The sequence below is a fragment of the Saccopteryx leptura genome, chromosome 11 (assembly GCF_036850995.1).
Source record: "Saccopteryx leptura isolate mSacLep1 chromosome 11, mSacLep1_pri_phased_curated, whole genome shotgun sequence".
Taxonomy (NCBI): Eukaryota; Metazoa; Chordata; class Mammalia; order Chiroptera; family Emballonuridae; genus Saccopteryx; species Saccopteryx leptura.
The window spans coordinates 2169284-2187830 of NC_089513.1; the positions used below are offsets into that span (position 1 = coordinate 2169284).

Below are 18547 nucleotides of genomic sequence, written 5' to 3' on the forward strand. Positions count from 1 at the left end.
CTGAGGGGAGCAGGTCGACCCCAGCAGAGCCTGGGGGTGTGGGGTGTGCAGGGCTGAGGGGAGCAGGTCGACCCCAGGAGAGCCTGGGGGGGGTGCAGGGCTGAGGGGAGCAGGGCGACCCCAGCAGAGCCTGGGGGGGTGTGGGGTGTAGGGCTGAGGGGAGCAGGGCGACCCCAGCAGAGCCTGGGGGTGTGTGCAGGGCTGAGGGGAGCAGGGTGACCCCAGGAGAGCCTGGGGGGGTGTGGGGTGTGCAGGGCTGAGGGGAGCAGGTCGACCCCAGCAGAGCCTGGGGGGGGTGGGGTGTGCAGGGCTGAGGGCAGCAGGGCGACCCCAGCAGAGCCTGGGGGGGGTGGGGGGTGCAGGGCTGAGGGCAGCAGGGAGACCCCAGCAGAGCCTGGGGGGGGTGGGGTGTGCAGGGCTGAGGGCAGCAGGGCGACCCCAGCAGAGCCTGGGGGGGGTGGGGTGTGCAGGGCTGAGGGGGGCAGGTCGACCCCAGGAGAGCCTGGGGGGGTGGGGTGTGCAGGGCTGAGGGGAGCAGGGCGACCCCAGCAGAGCCTGGGGGGGGTGGGGTGTGCAGGGCTGAGGGGAGCAGGGCGACCCCAGCAGAGCCTGGGGGGGGTGGGGTGTGCAGGGCTGAGGGGGGCAGGTCGACCCCAGGAGAGCCTGGGGGGGGTGGGGTGTGCAGGGCTGAGGGGAGCAGGGCGACCCCAGCAGAGCCTGGGGGGGTGCAGGGCTGAGGGGAGCAGGGCGACCCCAGCAGAGCCTGGGGGGGGTGCAGGGCTGAGGGGAGCAGGGCGACCCCAGCAGAGCCTGGGGGGGGTGCAGGGCTGAGGGGAGCAGGGCGACCCCAGCAGAGCCTGGGGGGGTGTGCAGGGCTGAGGGGAGCAGGTCGACCCCAGGAGAGCCTGGGGGGGGTGGGGTGTGCAGGGCTGAGGGGAGCAGGTCGACCCCAGGAGAGCCTGGGGGGGGTGGGGTGTGCAGGGCTGAGGGGGGCAGGTCGACCCCAGGAGAGCCTGGGGGGGGTGGGGTGTGCAGGGCTGAGGGGAGCAGGTCGACCCCAGGAGAGCCTGGGGGGGTGGGGTGTGCAGGGCTGAGGGGAGCAGGTCGACCCCAGGAGAGCCTGGGGGGGGTGGGGTGTGCAGGGCTGAGGGGAGCAGGTCGACCCCAGGAGAGCCTGGGGGGGGTGCAGGGCTGAGGGGAGCAGGTCGACCCCAGGAGAGCCTGGGGGAGGGGGGTGGGGTGTGCAGGGCTGAGGGGAGCAGGGGGACCCCAGCAGAGCCTGGGGGGGTGGGGTGTGCAGGGCTGAGGGGAGCAGGTCGACCCCAGCAGAGCCTGGGGGGTGTGTGCAGGGCTGAGGGGGGCAGGTCGACCCCAGGAGAGCCTGGGGGGTGTGCAGGGCTGAGGGGAGCAGGGCGACCCCAGCAGAGCCTGGGGGGGGTGCAGGGCTGAGGGGAGCAGGTCGACCCCAGGAGAGCCTGGGGGGGGTGCAGGGCTGAGGGGAGCAGGTCGACCCCAGGAGAGCCTTGGGGAGGGGGGTGGGGTGTGCAGGGCTGAGGGGAGCAGGGGGACCCCAGCAGAGCCTGGGGGGGGTGGGGTGTGCAGGGCTGAGGGGAGCAGGGCGACCCCAGGAGAGCCTGGGGGGGTGGGGTGTGCAGGGCTGAGGGGAGCAGGGCGACCCCAGCAGAGCCTGGGGGGGTGTGGGGTGTGCAGGGCTGAGGGGAGCAGGGGGACCCCAGCAGAGCCTGGGGGGTGTGGGGTGTGCAGGGCTGAGGGGAGCAGGGGGACCCCAGGAGAGCCTGGGGGGGTGGGGTGTGCAGGGCTGAGGGGAGCAGGGCGACCCCAGGTCTGGCTCAAGGTCCCCAGCTCCCTGGAGGCCCCACTCCCTGAGCCTGGAGCTGGGCAGAAGGACAAAGCCAGCTCCAGGTCACTCTGAGATGCCTGCTGGGGACCCAAGTAGGAATGTCCTCAGCGAGCAGGTTAACACACGTCTGAAGTGGACACACGGTGTCTCGTCACTGTGACGGTTCCGTCCCGCAAGGTCAGCGCCATCTGCCCCAGCAGACCTCCGTGCAGGTTGCTGAGAGGTTGGGTTTTGCGGAGATGGCTCTGACTTGGACTCTCCGCCTGTGAACTGCCCCCGAGTTTCCCATCTACGAAATAATGACCGTAGCCTCATGTCACCTGCAGTCTTGCTGGGGAAATCAAACACAGAATGTGAACTCTGCCTGGCCCACGTCAGGAAGTGAGCGCCTGTCAGGTGGTTGAAGAATGAACGTCCATCCTCAGTGACTGGAAGAGACCGGGTGCGGGGTGGGCACTTGTGTGCTGTGCATTGTGGGTAGACACAGAGACACACACATTCCCAGGGTGTGCCTACCTGCAGCTGCGGCTAGGGGTGCTGGGGACTCTGCTGCATGATGCTTTTTTGCGCTTGGTGTCTGCGGCCTTGTTGGGCCCTGGCCATGTGCTGGTGGACACTCTGGTCCGGTTTTGTTTTGCAGGCTGTGATCAGGTTGCCCCTTCCAGGGAGGGATGGGGACATGTTAGTTTGGGAACAGTGTTGTCAACCTCAATGTAGTTTCCTTGTGCATTGATCTCGGTTGAGAAGACCTGTCAGTGGGCAGATGTCATCTGGACGTGTACCCCTCCCCTCTGAGGACGCCTGCCCTGGCACTGCCCTGTGAGTGTGGGTGTCTCCTGTGTGGGATCATTCCCACAGATCAGCACGTGCCCTGCGCCGCCGCGAAGAAGGTCCGTGAGCGTGAGGTCCTGGACGTCGGCGGGAAGGGACGCGAGCTTGTTAGGTCAGAATGAACAGGTGCGTTGAAGAGAAGGGACATCCTTTCCTTTGGATGTGTTTATGGTTGTGGTCTCTCTGTCCCTCCTGCGGTTAGAGTCAGCCTCTCCCATGTGACGGACACGTCGTGGGTGGTGTGAGAGCTCCGAGCACGGCTGGGCCTCAGGACACACTCTGCTGGGGGGCGGCGTGGGAAGGCTCACTGAGACCAAAGTTAAAGCTGTGGGCTGAGTATAGTCGGTTTCTTGTGGGAAGTTATGGTCACACTGTCCATTTTCGAGGTGTCCCGTCTTCTTGCATTTATTGTGCACGGGTTTGGGTGCTGGTGGTGGAGAGCCGTCCTCACGGGTGACGTCTTGACAGCTGTGGGGATAGTTCTTCCAGTTCCTGGGCGTAAAGGCCCTTGTTAATGCTTGTGTATTTTGACAATAATTCCAACTATAAAGTTAGCTAAGAGTCCGAAAAAAATTCTAAACGTGAGGAGCAGTTGATGCCTGTTGTCATTTTCAGGTGCTTTGTCTTATGGTGAGGATGATTAATTTCTCGCAATCATTAATAAGTCATTAGAAAGAACACGTTTTGAAAATAATGTGCTGAAAAATGGGTATCATTGTCCTATGGATGTTAGGGAAAAAAAACTAGGAGGTATGTGTGTGTGTGTGTTTTTTTTTTTTTTTAGTGTTGTGGAGAAATGGACTCTCCATTATAAGGTTATTTTTTATTTCTGATGAAATGAAAGTTTAAAACCAGGAAAACTTAACCCTTCCTTCTCCCTCCCCTCCACAACCCCCTGGTTTGGGGATTTAAATGACATGACCAACTTTTGCTGAACCACAAACACTACAGTTCTGATTTGTTTAGATTCTTTGCCAAAATTCAAAGACTATGATTAATTGTTGATTTCTTATTATTCTAAGTGTTATTTTAAAACAGTTTAGCTGGAGAAATAATTTCATTAATCAAAATAACAGGAAACGAGAAAACAATGGCAAGCTAATTTGTCTCATTTTTTTTAGCCGTGGGTATTATTATAATGTGGACAGCGGGAGCTCGCACAGGCTGGCGTACCTGACATGCCTGCGCCCCCCTTTCCAGGGTCCCGTTTAGATTTTCAGCTCATAGGTCACATTTTGGAACCGGGCTCATTTGTGTGAGCAGTTTTCTTTGTGAAAGCCAAATAAACTTACAACAAACACATGGTTCATTTTTCTCTAGGAAGAATGTACCTACCCAAAGTCCTGTCGCGGGTGACGTATCCAGGGTGACCCACCAGTAACATGGGCCCCTGCTGGCGTCTGGCTTGTTGGGTCGGGGCTGTGATCAGTTAAGGTGTATTGTTAGCAGCATCAGACGATGTGTCCTGATGGGAGCCTTGCTCTGAAGGCTGAGGGAGGGGTCTGTGTGCGTCCTGGGGTGGGGGTGGGGACAGGCTTTATTGTGTGCATAGTCTCGACCTCACCACAGGAGCACAAGTCCCATCCTTATAAAGATAGAAGAGGGAAGTCCAGACCGCATCAAGTTCCAGAAGTCAGTACCCTGGCACATTGAAGTGCCTGAGAGAAAGGCGATGTTTCTCTTGGCATCCTTGGGGAGCCCCACACTGCACATGCTGCAGAGGAGAGAAGTCGCCTTTCTCAATAGGCATTCTTCTTGTTTTCTGGTGGCTCTGTGTAGGAGGGAAGGAAACAGCACAATGTGTGTGTGCTCCAAATAGCAAGTGTCCTCTTTAGTTCAGTGTTTCTGCAGCTCCTAGGTGGGGGGGAGCTGCAGTTTCCCCTTGGCCCTGATTTCTCAGGTGAATTTCATACATTTCTTAGAAACCCTGCATTCAGTAGCAACATCTCGGTTTCAATGTATCAACATGTGAAAATGATTCTCTTAAAAAAACAAAAACAACTAGATGCTGTTTGAGCCCATCTCTTTAATTATGCATCTCCGTTTTTTGGGTACTGAATTTAACAGCCTTGTTATTCCGGGTCCCCCAGATGTTGCATGTTGCAGTCCTCCCTAAAATAAATGTTTGTCAAACACTCCGGCCGGTACTTGAACACGGCCGTCAGTCCTCCACAGAGGGACTTGCCTGTTTGCTCTCTCCCTGTCTCTTGTACTCTGCTCAGCGCCAGCTTGTGTCTTCTGGTCCAAAGGACAAGGAATCCCGGTGGATAGCTGGCATGCAGTCCGTGTTGTGTACACGGAATCCAGACATGCATGACACGTGTTCTCACCCGTTCAGGACCCACTTCCTGGAATCCCCAGCAGGTGTGCACCCTACATAGGAGTGGGGCAGAAGCTGGTTTACTGTTGTGAGTAGGTGAAACATGCGATTCTTCTTACACTATTATTTATTTATTTATTTATTTAACTTTTTTTGTATTTTTCTGAAGCTGGAAACGGGGAGAGACAGTCAGACAGACTCCCGCATGCGCCCGACCGGGATCCACCCGGCACGCCCACCATGGGCGACGCTCTGCCCACCAGGGGGCAATGCTCTGCCCCTCCGGGGCGTCGCTCTGTCGCGACCAGAGCCACTCTAGCGCCTGGGGCAGAGGCCAAGGAGCCATCCCCAGCACCCAGGCCATCTTTGCTCCAATGGAGCCTTGGCTGCGGGAGGGGAAGAGAAAGACAGAGAGGAAGGAGGGGGGGGTGGAGAAGCAAATGGGCGCTTCTCCTATGTGCCCTGGCCGGGAATCGAACCCGGGTCCCCTGCACGCCAGGCCGACGCTCTACCGCTGAGCCAACCGGCCAGGGCCACACTATTATTTATTAATTATTGTATTTTCTTTTCCAAATGAATAACTGTACACCTGCTTTTGCCCCGTCCTGTAGTTGCTTCTTAGGGATGGATGTTCAAGGGTAGTCCCCTAACAACCGATGGTAAGTCCTGTTTTCCTCTGTGTGAACACGAAGGCTGCTTCCCCTGTTTGAACGCCTCCAGAACCGAGTGGAGTGAACCCCATCCCCAGTCCGTCTCTGGGGCATGACGTCACCGTGTGGAAATGTGTAGCAGGCTTCTTGCTTTACTGCGGGAGGTGCCCCATTTACCGAAGGACGTCTTTTCCCATTTCATACTCGCTCGGTCCCTGCTTCACGCCCAACCCCACGCAGAGCTGTGACCATTGCCCTGATGTCCACTAGATGTCGACGGTGACATTCTGCAGCTGGTCATGAATGCCAGGGTGCTTTTTAAAACAGGAGTTTTCTGACACTGTTAATAAAAGACAAGCACTGAATTTGTTATGTTAACCAGACACCCCCCTTTCTTCCCACCCTCCCCCACCCCGATTCTGGGGCCCCTGTAGGCATAGCTGGAAACCCCCTGGGATGTTCCAGGAGGGCTCCATTTTGTGTGCATGTTAATTTCCAGTGGTTGGTCTCCCTCAAGCTTCAGCGGAAGGTTAATGCAGTTAAGTCAGATTAATCTTGCCTGCTGTTTTGTCCTTAGAGGGTCAACGCCGCTGTTCAAACAGCGACGCTTCCAACACTACCTGTGAGTGTTCTCTGAGGGCGGCTGGCTGGTGCTGACTCTGTTGTTACCGTGCTGGCTGCCTGGTGTGGCGGGTCCCCTTCCCTTCCTCCAGTGTGGGGATCCGTTATGAAAACCGGGGCTCGTTGCTCAGGTCTCGGTGGGCTGGGTGGGAGCGGCCCTTGCCTTTGCTTGGACCACAGATTCAGCCCTGCCCCGGGGGGCCGTCGTGTGCACCTCCTCTTTGTGCTGCAGAGTTCTGCTTGTCTGAGCCACCCCCCAACCCCTTCCGGCCAGCCTGTGTGCAGCCTTCTCCCCAGCGCCAGCTCAGATATCACGCTTTGCCATTACTTCTGTGTGAGGCCATGCGGGGAGCCTGGCCCCCTCTGAATCGTGGGGACAGTGGGCTATAGCTGCTTTCAGAGGGCAGGCAGGTGCATCATGGGTAAGTCCCACTCACGGGCAATGAGTCGCAGCTGAAGTCAGGGACCTTCGATATCCTGACGAGCGGAGGTCATTGCTTTTCATTCTCAGGGGTTGGTAAAAAAAGTGACGGGAAATACGGAGAAACCGAAAGGCGGGAATGAGCCTCTTTCTCTGTTGTCTCCTTTCCTCACCAGGTGAGAGACCATTCTAATCCAGAGACGGCCCAGTCCAGACAGTGCCTCTCAGCAAGGGAACCCAGAGACTCATTGCCAGCGTGCCCCGTGCCAGGTGACTGCTTCGCAGCCCCCTCCTGGATGTCCCCACAGCCTCCTGTCAGCGACCCTAAGTGCCCGCCCCTGCAAGGAACAGTGGCCGAGTCCTCCCCACCGGACACCTCCCGTCCCGTCCTGGACCTCGGTGCTGGTGCGGCTGCTGCTGCCATGTGGGCCGCTCCTGGTCAGACGTTCGTGTGAACTGGAGACACTCTCTGCTCAAGTTCCACGTCGCCGTGCTGTGCATGTCCGCAGGTCCGACGACCACAGCTCCATGTTGCTTGCGATCAGTGGCGGTGGACATGGGGTTGGGGCACAGACATCTGGGTCGCTCAAGACATATTTGAGACACTGGAGAAGAGCTTCCTGTGCGTGTTGGACTGAGCGAAGCCATGCACGCAAGGCTGTCGGGCAATGGCAGGACAGTTGGAGGCGGGGTTGAGTTGGACACAGCGTTGGTGCTGCGGCTTCTCCTGTCCGCGTGGGTATTGAAGTTGTGAACGAGACAGGACGGAGGAGGCGTGCCGGCTCTGTGCACACTGGGCTGGGTCGGGGAGGACAAGGCCCTTTCTGTTCTGTGGTTTGGTCGTCTCGGGGGAGGGGCCCTTTGCATCCCAGTTGTCCCCCCCTCCCCCCGCTGTGCTCAGAGCATGAGCAGCAGGAGCTCAGCCAGGGGAGGAGGCTTCTGTTCCGCTTTGGAGACGGAGCGCGTTGAACACTAAGAAAAGCAGGCCTCTTTGTTTATTCTCAGGACCTTTTGTAACAGGGCTACATTCTGCAAACCGCTCACCAAGGAAGGCTGCCCGTCTTAAGCAGGTGATCTGGCCACTGCACCCTTCTGGTCTGGACCGTTTTAGTCATGGTAGACGAGTCCCTGGGCATACACAGGCGCCCTGGCCACAGGGGAGCTGGTGCTCCGGAACCTTCTGCTCTCTCTCCCTCTCTTACTCCTTCCCTGCCCCCACCTCCCACCCCAGCAAGTAGGCGTGTTTTCCTTGTGGGCCTGTCCTCCCCAGGACAAGCACCTTCGTTCCCAGAACACGGAGGTCCCCGGGCCCCTGGGTGCCGGCGGCCATATATACCTCTTCCTCAGCCATTGCAAATGCAAGTTTTTGTGGTGGGGGTTAAGGCCTGTAACAAAGGATCTTAAACCTTGCAGTGTACACAGTGGACATTGTATTCCACAGATATAAATTTTTCCTTTTCCCGGTACCGTGACACTCTTCTGTGATGGTCACATTTCTGAGTTTCAGATCTTTGCACATAGGATGTTATGCGTTATCAAAAGTTACTGCTGCCTTGAATGAAAATGTTCTGTGAAATTTTTTGCAAAAGCTTTACTAGGTTTTTTTTAATTGTGAAAATTTTGTAAAGGCAGGAAACGGATTAAGATGAGCATGCTAAATATATTTTTCAAAAAAAGCAATAATTTTACATGTACAGAAATTATCCTTAACCTTTAATACTGGTGAGAGCGACAGTTTACTTCAGTGGATTTAGCGCAGTTTTTGTAGAAAATGGGCTTCTGATACAAAGACTTGTTTAAACACACACACACACACACACACACACACCCTAAAGTATGGTTTTCTTGTTCTAAGATTTGTTGAATTATTTTATTATTATTATTATTGTTATTATTAGTTAGCGTTTGGTTCTGGATTCTACTTGTTACTGAACTTAAATTACTTGATGGTTCAGGTTACTTGCAACACTTGGAAACAATGCAATGTAACTGGCTAGCTTATATATATACATATAGACATACACACGCACATATAACTTGTGTGTGTGTATCTAATTTTCTACTTGTGTTTTTCCTCATATTTTTTTACACCACATATGTACCAGAATGACCCACCTTGTTGGTGCAAGTAGGAATGTCCTTGCAAAATATGGTCAAGCAACGGCACTGGAACGTCCTGTCCCGCGATTTTGAGCAAAAGTTCGCAGACACATTCCTCTCTTCACCTGAGACGTTACGATGCCTTCCTGTTGGCTCACGTTTGCATCATTTCAGCCGTTTCCCCCAAATGATGATCGTTTCTGCATTTCCCGACTTTCAGTTTTCTGGCGCAAAGCAAGCAGCGATCGTGAGGGGCACGCGGGGCGAGGGAGTTGGCCTGGCCTGCTTCTCTGCGTTGCAGTTATTAAAAGAAATTCTGTCCCCACCGGGGACATGGAGGCATCCGGTCCATGCTTGCTGTTTCAAAGCTAGAGGTGTCCTCCCTGGGGGACAGAGGGGACGTCGGTTCCCGAGTCAGTGCAGATAGTCCTGAGCCGCACAGAGCTCAGAAGCCAGGTTCATTAAAGAGGCGAGGGGGGGCCGTCCGAGAACGCCCTCCCCACCAGCATGTCCTCTCTGGACCTGACCGTGGGTCCTTCCCTTCCACTGGTCACCAGTATTGTATTGGTTTGTTAACGCCTTCCTGTTTGTTCTGCCATTGTATTTAATAATGATTTGTTTTCTTATTTATTTAGCCAATGTGTTTTGATTTTTGCTTTTTTCTCTCTCCCACCCCACTCTGCGAATGACATTTTCTGCGTGATCTCTCCTGTAAGTCACCTCCTGACCGTTTGCCGACTCTCTACTACCTCTACTGATCTGCTGTTCCCCTGAGTCCCTGCAGGATTCTTACAGTGTTGGTGTCCAATGTGACTTAGACAATAAAAGGGTTTGGTTGTCTACACACAGCTTCTCCATCTGTCTCCCCTGCCCCGCCCGCTGCGCCCCTCACTTCTCTCCCGCTCACGGCACTGACTACCCTGTCATCTTCAAATTGCACGCCAGCCACGAGCTTGTAGAGACCTCTTTCAGGTTTTATGATTCACTCACACTCCTTAATTTGAAGAATGAACATTTCAATCGTCTGACAGGCTGGCTGGCCAGCATCTCCTCTGGAAAGTGGTTCGCTCTTCTGTCCCTGTTGTGCCTGGTTCTTGGGAGGGTTTAGGACGTTAGGTGAAGAGATCTCATCTTGGTCCAAAAAAAAAAACAAACAAAAAAACGATACAGATTTTCAAGCCAAGTGGGTTTTGCCTTTTTGGTTTTGAAAAGTATGAAGTGCTTTAAGGGGGTCCCCCCAATATTTATTTTTGGGAGCAAGGGAGACACAGGTGTCCTGCAGAGAAGGTGTTCGTGGAAATTTCACTGGGAATTGCTAGCCTGTGGCTTCCTTGGTAAGATAATGGAGGTTGATTTCACCCAGTGTGGCCACTCAATCAACCGGGTCCCTGATGTTCTACAAACACCGACAGGAAGGCACAGGCACGTGTGGGCCCAGGCCCTCGGCACACCTCAGGGTGGGCGCCGGGGGCAGTCAGGAGCAGGGGCCCTCTCCCAGGCACGGCCTCTGGGAGCTGCCTCTTCTTTCCAGTGAGAGAGAGTGTAGCTCAGAGGACAAGTCTGACAGGTAGCGGAAAGGGACGTACCACCCCGCCCCCTGCCACATTTCCACAGACTGGTTCTCTTCACCAACATTCCGTCTTGAAAACGACCCCAACCCTCCCCACCACCCCCAAGAGTTTCAGGAATGTACACAGAAGAAGGACCCGTGTCTTGGTACCTGTTTACCTTAACGCTCTCTGAGAGCGTCTACCTGTCCCGTTTTTCACTTTGCTGAGTCCTGATTACAAGATGTTGACGTCACCGAGCAGAGACAGGGAAACGGTGACAGGCCAGGGCCTCGAGGGACTGAGGGATGGTGGTCCCCGTGTCCACAGAGCCCTGCGTGCCCGGGGTAAGGGGACAGGCTGAATGTTCATTCTTCATCGATTTTGCTGATTATACTTTTGAGGCCGTAAAAATGCAAAAAGACCATAGAATTTGTATTTCTTTTTTTTTAATACAATTTATAACATTATATTTTGTACTCTTTATATTAGAATTTGTAACTAGATTGATGTATTTAACTCTATTTCTGGAAAAGAAAATAATTCCATGTTTCCGTTGTGTGATAAAATATTTAGATAAAGACATATTCTATTGGAAATTTGAAATCAATAAAAAAAATAACAACAAAAAACAAAACCAAACATCTTGGAGTTCTTGCAATTTGTATGACCTTCTTCCCCCCATTTCCAGGAGGTGGCTTACATCCTTTGACAGCCTGTCTTGGTCGGCAGTTTTTTATTTTTGTTGGCTGAACACGCACTGAAGTTTTAGTGGTCTTTATTTATTTAAGCAGAGGAGTTTTTAGGATGATTCACAAGATAGTTCATCCAGAAAGATGCCAAGATGGCTGGAGTATTTTTTTCCAAGTTGTTGGTGGACTCCAGCTATACACACGTTAAAAAAAAAAGATTTTTTTGGAGGGTGACTGTGTTTTTCATTTCCTCCCCAGCCCCACACCCCCGTCTCCCTACCCCCACCAGGATTGTTACCGCTCTTACACCGAATCAGATGAAAACCTCTTATCAAAACCTTGGGGACGTGAAGGGGCTGGGGCCATAGTCGCCAGGGTTCACTGATTAGGTAGCAGAATAGGACCGGTGGGGGTGGGGCCTCAGATGAACTAACAGAATTTTAATTTAAGTAGACAGAATGTATTTCAAAGTTAAAAGGCGTTACTAGGTGTCAATGGGAAGAATAAAGAAGGACCAAGATAAGGACTTGACCTGGCTTTCCGATTGTTCCGGGGAGAAAGCTGGAGACCCGCGCCCCGACCTGCTCGTGAGGCAACGGGGGGGGGGGCACGGAGCTCGCCCCTCCACACCGGACAGCGAGGCACTGTCCAAAGGCCCGTCGCTGGTGTGGACGGCGGAACCAGACGTCGTTAGAGAGAGTGGCTTACGACTCTGGGTTGAGGACCTCTTTTCTCAGGTGCTGCTGATTGGAATAAGGGACCGGAGACACCAAGCCCTTTAACCGAAATGCTGGTGGCCCTTGTGGGGTGACCAAGCAGAACCCCCAGCCCGAGCCTCCGTGTGTCAGCTGACATAGGGGATTCCTTTCAGGTCCATGGGCCAGCCGCGTGGGTCATGGGTTCAAGTCCCAGACAGGCCCCTCTCCTCTGCACATACCATGCCCTTTCCTCCAAGAAAGCAGCCTTCCTTCTCCAGTCCCTGTCCCCATGGTGAGCGCATGGACCCCTGCCATGAGCTGGGGTCCCCTTGGCTCTGGGGAATTAGGAGGGAGATGATGGCAATTGAATATCGCTGTGTCTGTGATCTGTCACATAAGGTGCTAGATGCTGGAACGGGGAGTGGCCCTGGCTGTGCACACGCACTGACCATGCAGACCTGGGCACGAATCGCTCCCACTGACCCACTTCCTGTCCCTGTTGCTGACTTGCTGTTGGAAAACAGCGGAGGCTTTTCTAGGCTGTGCTGGTTTGTGCCCTTCATGGTTCCCAGTTGACCTTTCTAAAAGGTGAGCTGTTATTCAAGAGATGAGCAGCGTTATCAAAAGAGAATGTGATAGGCCATGGTCTTGCCTGTGGGGCAAGTTACTCATGGTCAATGGATGCCCAAGCTGGATTGGGGCTTTCAAGCTGGGGAGCCTCTACAGGACCATGGAGCATAGGATGGTGACCACCCTCCACCTAGTGTTCTTGATGTGGAGTCAGGATAGAGTGGAGTGAAGATTGTGGTGAGAAGGCTCTCTGGTTACCCCCCTTTTTTCTTTTTTTTCCTTTTTTATTAAGTGAGAGGAGGAGAGGCAGAGACCGACTCCTGCATGTGCTCCACCTGGGATCCACCTGGCAAGCCTCCTATAGGATGATGCTCGGCCCATTTGGGGCCACTGCTCAGTTGAGAGCTATTTCAGTGCCTAAGGCAAGGCCATAGAGCCATTCTCAGTGCCCGGGGCCAAATTGCTCTAACCATGGCTGCAGGAGGGGAAGAGAGAAAGAAAGAGAGGGGGAAGGCAGAGGAGGAGGGGTTGCTTCTCCTGTGTGCCCTGGCCGGAAATCAAACCCGGGACTTCTGTACGCCAGGTCGATGCTCTACCACTGAGCCAACCAGCCAGTGCCCCACAGAGGACTTGTGCAGAGAAGCGCCCTAGTCTGGGTCCAACGGATGCACCTTTCCATCCTGATGGACAAAGGCAGAGTGACCACAGACGTGAAGGATGGCCTGGGTACCAGGGACAGGGGTGGAGGTTTTCACATATTTCAGCTCGCTCACGTCTCATGGTGCTTCTCATGGTAGGCTCCTGAACTCACTGGACAGATGGAGCAGGGAGAAGGTGTGAACAGGGCAGCCCTCCCCACAAGGACACAGCCGGCAGCTTGCGGACAGACCTCTGGACCCGAGGAGGGTCGGCTCGCACAGGGCTTCTTGTTCTGCTTTGTTGCTGGGCCTGCAGGTCCGTTATGAGGGCAGACTCTATGTGACTATGTTACCACTTCCAAAACACTTGGACGTCCATTACCCCATGGGCCACGACAGCGCCCTGCAGGAGGAGGTGGCTGCCACCCCCGTGCAAGGGACGGACGGGGACCATCACTAGATCCGAATGAGATGATTTGGATCTCTGAGCCCTTGTTTTTTTGGGGGGATCAACGTTTCTCTTGGTTGACCTTCTGTAGGTTAAGAGCTGACATGCTGAGTGGGATTCCAGAAGACCTGGGTGTGTCACAAACTGAACGCATGCATCCGTGAGCCGCTTTCTCCAGACTCACCCTTAACTTCTTCTCTACTGGTTCCTTTTTTTCACACTCCGGACATCCCCTTCCCCAAAACACCACTGGGTAAGCATCTTCCTGTGGTCTTCTGCTCCCTCCCAATCATTGGGTCCCACCCTGTGTTTAATTGTCCACCTTCCGAAAAGAGGGGGCCGCCATCCCTTCCCCCCATATTCTCCCAGGGTTTCCTAAGGGGATGTGAGCATGGGGACCCTGGATTCTCCAGGTAAATCTTCTGCAAGTGCCTAGTCCCCGGCCGAGTCAGAGGCACAGCCCCAGGACTGCCGCCGGAAGTGCAGGCCCGCAGGCGTGCACAGTCCATGGGCAGGCCCACGGGAAACATGTCCCCGCCGCCCCGTGGTGTCTTGTCCTCCCTGAGGACATGCCAGCTCTGGCCACATAGGGGTGCTCTCAGAACTTCCGCTGGGGGCAGCTGCTGTGGAGGGGACCGTGCTCGTGCTCGGCTGCCCTGCTGGCCTCTGAGGTGCTCTGTCCCTTTCTCCTCCAGAAGCTTCTGGTCCTGAGCTTGCTTTCTCCCACCACTAGATGGTGGGCGGTGGTCAGACATGGAGGCAGAGGACACTGTTTTCAGTTCATTGGCTCATTCGTTACTTGCATCAGCCAACGCGTGGAGCACCTGCCTCGTGCCGAGTGGGGTGGGGTGGGGTGGGCTTGCCGCCAGGGCTTCCAAGGTGAAGGCACAGGAAGGCATTGGGGTTGCGCGGCCCATGGCACAGGATGGGGAATGGCACGCCTCCCTCCCTCGACGTGAGCAGCTGCCTGGTGTCATCCTTGATCCAGGTCTGGGTACTCACGACTTATCCAAGAGGGGGACACACTCTGTTTGCCCACCTCCCCTGGGAGACTGATGCAGGACACACGTGTGTGTGTGTAGCCGGACATTCTCGTCCGTGTCTCCTGTTGGCACCCTTCCCCACCCCTCCCCCTACAGGCGAGGAAACCATGGGAGGGAATGCTGTGGGTGAAGCCTGCGGCTCTTCTGAGACAGTGTGCCCTGTGAGGCACGCACCTAACCACACCCTGAAACAACCAAAAAATCAGCATGCAGGCAAAGCTGCTGGTCCAGCCTCCTGCCCTTCATGTTAAAACCGTGTAAGCTGCTTGTGGTTTCTTGCACACAAGATTGATCTAGTGTCACTATAGGGGCAGGAAACCTCTCTGGAATCGGGCCTCTGCTTTCGAGGATGGTGTGGCTGTCCTTAGCTAGTACAAGGACACTCACACTGTGCCGGGAGCCCCGCAAAGAAGGGCCTTGTCCCCACAAGCAGAGTTCAAGGCGTGTCGCACCCACGGGTCTGCGGAGGTGGGGGTGGGGAGCTTACCAGGAAGGAGCCCTTGTCGATGTCACAGGCGCTCAGACCCTTCCTCTTTTGAAAAATGACCCTTTTATAGGTTTGTCTTGGCAGCAACACCAAACTGCACAAGTGATTTGAAAAAAAAAGAAAAGAAAGAATGAGTATTTCCAGGAATTTGGTTGAGAGAAGCACTATCACACCCGGCCTGCGTTCAGTTGACTTGACTTCACCATAGAAAGGAGGTTAATGGAAGAAAAGACTATTCACGGGGCGGTGGGGAGGGGGCACTGTCATCGCAGCGGTCTAGATATGGATGAGATATCCATGTGCTGAGAGGAGGCTTCCTGGCAGCTGAGTCCTCCTGAGAGTGGGGCCGCTGTCCCCAGGCCAGCGTGGATGCAAACCTCTCCTTTTCCTCACTTGGTGTGTCTAGGCTCCCAGGACAGGGGACAGCTCTCAAGTTCGAGCACCTCTGTGCATAAAGTGTAGGGCATCACTCACCCAAACATCCCTCCATGGTCCCACCAGTGTCCATCTAATCATGGGTTCACTTGGGGCGGCTTTTGCGTCTCACACCCGTGTTTATGTTAAGGCAATGTGGTAAATGCTCACCTGTCTAATGCACTGCTGTGGTACAGGTCATCCTGCCTTGTTTTAAACTGAGTGACAGTGTTATTTTAAATGAATTGGTAGGGGGAATAAAAAAACCAAATCCACAGGGAGAGTGCTCTGTGTGCCGGGTCTCGAGCTAACGATGAACTATTCAGCCCTGGCTACGTGCCTCCCAGAGTCAAGCACATCTCCACCCTCTGCGGCTGCTCAGGCAATGATTTTTGGTTTGTTTTCTATGACGTTTGGAAACAGAGAATGCGGCTGTGGCCAGGGCTGGCTCTCCACTTTGGAAACAAATGAACAGGCTGATCCCAGATGGAGGAAAGAAAGCCCATCGATGGCAGCAGGGGTCACCTTTCTGCCTCTTGCTTCCTCTTTCCTGTGTCTGGGGGTTTCTTTTGTTTCCCCTCCTCCTCTTCCTTCTCCTTCTTCTCCTTCTTCCTTTTCTTCTTCCTCTTCCTCCTCCTCCTCTTCTTCTTCCTCTTTCTCTTCATCCTCCTCATCCTTTCTTCTTCTCCTTTTATTTTGCATTCGTGTTTTTTTAATTTTAATATTCCAAATGACTTCCCCTTTAATATTAGATGGAACGTGTTAATTCTGAAAAACTTAGTGGAGAAAGGTTGGCAGAAAGAAAAGTCGCAGTCTGAAATCGCACCGCGGAGGGATAACGGGCACATTCCAGAAAGAAGACTCTGAAGAGTTCTCGTGTGTCACATGGGAGCGAAGGTAACAGGATCTGTTATGTTCCCTGAAAAGACATTATGTGTTACACACCGTTTTATACTGTTTTTTAAATCTGTTACGTGAACATCTTGCACGCTCATCAACGGCCACCTCTAATATCTTGTGTAGTGTTGCAAAGACATTGGTTTGTGAATGTATCACTTACTTAACCTGTTCTGTTTGGGTCACCTAGAGATTATTTTCTATGGGGAAAAAAAAAAATAATATATATATATATATATATATATATATATCGCCAAGTTCTGGTGATCCTTTGCTCGCCTGTCTCTGATTTATACATCATCCCTTCTTCAGATTTGAAACTGCCACCCTTTAAAAGGCTGTCGAGACCTCGTCCAAAGACCCCTGAGAAAGGCTCCAGCCACTGGTCTCTGGTGAGGCCAAAGGTGGTGGCCCCGTTCACCCGGCACCCTTGCTGAAAGTCTCCTTTTGAAGCAGGGCCCCCTTCTTTCAAATTTTTTTTTTTTTTTTTTATAAAGGATGTCACTTGATGTCCCTTGGCCGTCCTCGTTTGGGGCTTGTTCTCTCCTCACTGGTGAAAAACGAGAAGGCGAGAATTGGGATTCTAAACCAAGACGTGCATTTTGAGTGACCTGAAAGGAATCCAGCCCAACAGCCTGAGAACGACCTCCCTTCCTGTCTCTCCGTCATGCCGCGGTCTGGACTGCCAAGGGGCGCCTGGTCCTCCTGCCGTGCTGCTGCCCCCAGAGAGCCTTTCATCTGTGCTGGTTAACTGTTCCGTCAGCTCCAGAAAGTTCCCACCGATTTTCTCCAGGTGTTACATGCTGATGTTGCTGGAGATGTGTGCCTCTACCCCGTCATTTGTTTTGCTCTCTCTGTAATAGATTTTCGTTTTTTAAAAAATCAGTTTATTTGTTTTGACAAGTTCATGTGCCGCCATTATGTGCCGTGTCATAATATAAAATATAGTCCCTGCAATTAGCTCGGTGGTACTGGCTTGGAAAATGGCTGCTTTTATAATTTTTGATGATTTGAAATTCAACTCAAGTGCTCCCTTACCAACGCCCTCATTTACGAGATGGATGTTTTCTTGGTTTTGACAGGGGCTGGAGCCAAGGTCGGCCACCCGTATGTACCTGTCCCAAGCAGCGGGATAGGGAGCTTCATTTTTGCAGAGTCTGGACCCAGGAAGTCCACAGAGAGGACACGGGATGGAATGTGGACGTGCCCCTGCCCCTGGTTCTGATACATCATCCAGCAGCCTTTGAAATCCTACCTCTTCCCTATCTCAGCCCAGACTTGGACTTAGATCTGAAATATATATATCCTTGCTAGAGTTTCTAGTAATTTCTTCCAGAACAGTAATTATTTTTTATATCTCTTGATGTTTCCGGTGCCATTCTAGCTTTGGTTGGAATCTGATGTTTAAAAATATATACGTCTAGCCTGACCAGGTGGTGGCGCAGTGGATAGAGCATCGGATTGGGATGCGGGGGACCCAGGTTCGAGACCCCAAGGTCGTCAGCTTGAGTACAGGCTCATCTGGTTTGAGCAAAGCTCATCAGTTTGGACCCAAGGTCGCTGGCTCAAGCAAGGGGTTACTCGGTCTGCTGAAGGCCCGCGGTCAAGGCACATATGGGAAAGTAATCAATGAACAACTAAGGTGTCGCAACAAAAAACTAATGATTGATGCTTCTCATCTCTCTCCATTCCTGTCTGTCTGTCCCTGTCTATCCCTCTCTCTGACTCTCTCTCTGTCTCTGTAAAAAAAAAAAAAAAAAAAAAAATCTCTCTCTCTCTCTCTCTCAGTATTTTTAAGGTATGGAATGAAGATGGAGCCAATAGCACACCTCCTCCTCTCTTGGCTCACATGTCTGCAGGAGTTCTGGAGGGGTTCACGATGACTTCTTTTGCAAACATACATCACGCGCCTCCGGGAGGAGCAGGCACAACAACACGAATTCTTCGCTTGCTCTCGAGCACCACGGAAACATCGCGCTTTGTCAGAACATTAGGAGGCTTGTTTTATGTCTTTGCCATCATTAAGCAGAAAATAGAGACCGTGTTATTGTCTGTGTTTGGTAAAATGTCCTCCTCACTTAACATGCTTTATAAATAACAGCATTAATAACAATGCCACTGAATCATGAAGTTTTTTCCGACTGTTTTCTCTTACCAAGTTCAAAGCTGGCTTTTCCTTCTGCCCTCTCTCCTACCCTCACCCTTGATTTTGTGTGTGTGTGTGTGTGTGTGTGTGTGTGTGTGTGTGTGTGTGGCATTTCAATGAGTTATTTTAATCTAAGCCATGTCGTGTGTGCTTCATGTAGATA

General features: G+C 53.2%; 1 protein-coding gene across 7 annotated transcripts in view; it reads left to right on the plus strand.

Annotated features, from left to right (window-relative positions):
• Positions 1 to 10993, plus strand: part of ZNF516 (zinc finger protein 516) — a 103209-nt gene extending 92216 nt beyond the window's left edge. For all 7 annotated transcript variants that reach the window (XM_066353632.1, XM_066353636.1, XM_066353633.1 and 4 more), the window contains exon 4: positions 6881 to 10993. In XM_066353632.1, coding sequence (XP_066209729.1) covers positions 6881 to 6897 — 17 coding nt within the window. In that variant the 3' untranslated portion in view covers positions 6898 to 10993. The remainder of the gene's footprint in view (positions 1 to 6880) is intronic.
• The last annotated feature ends 7554 nt before the right edge of the window (positions 10994 to 18547 follow it).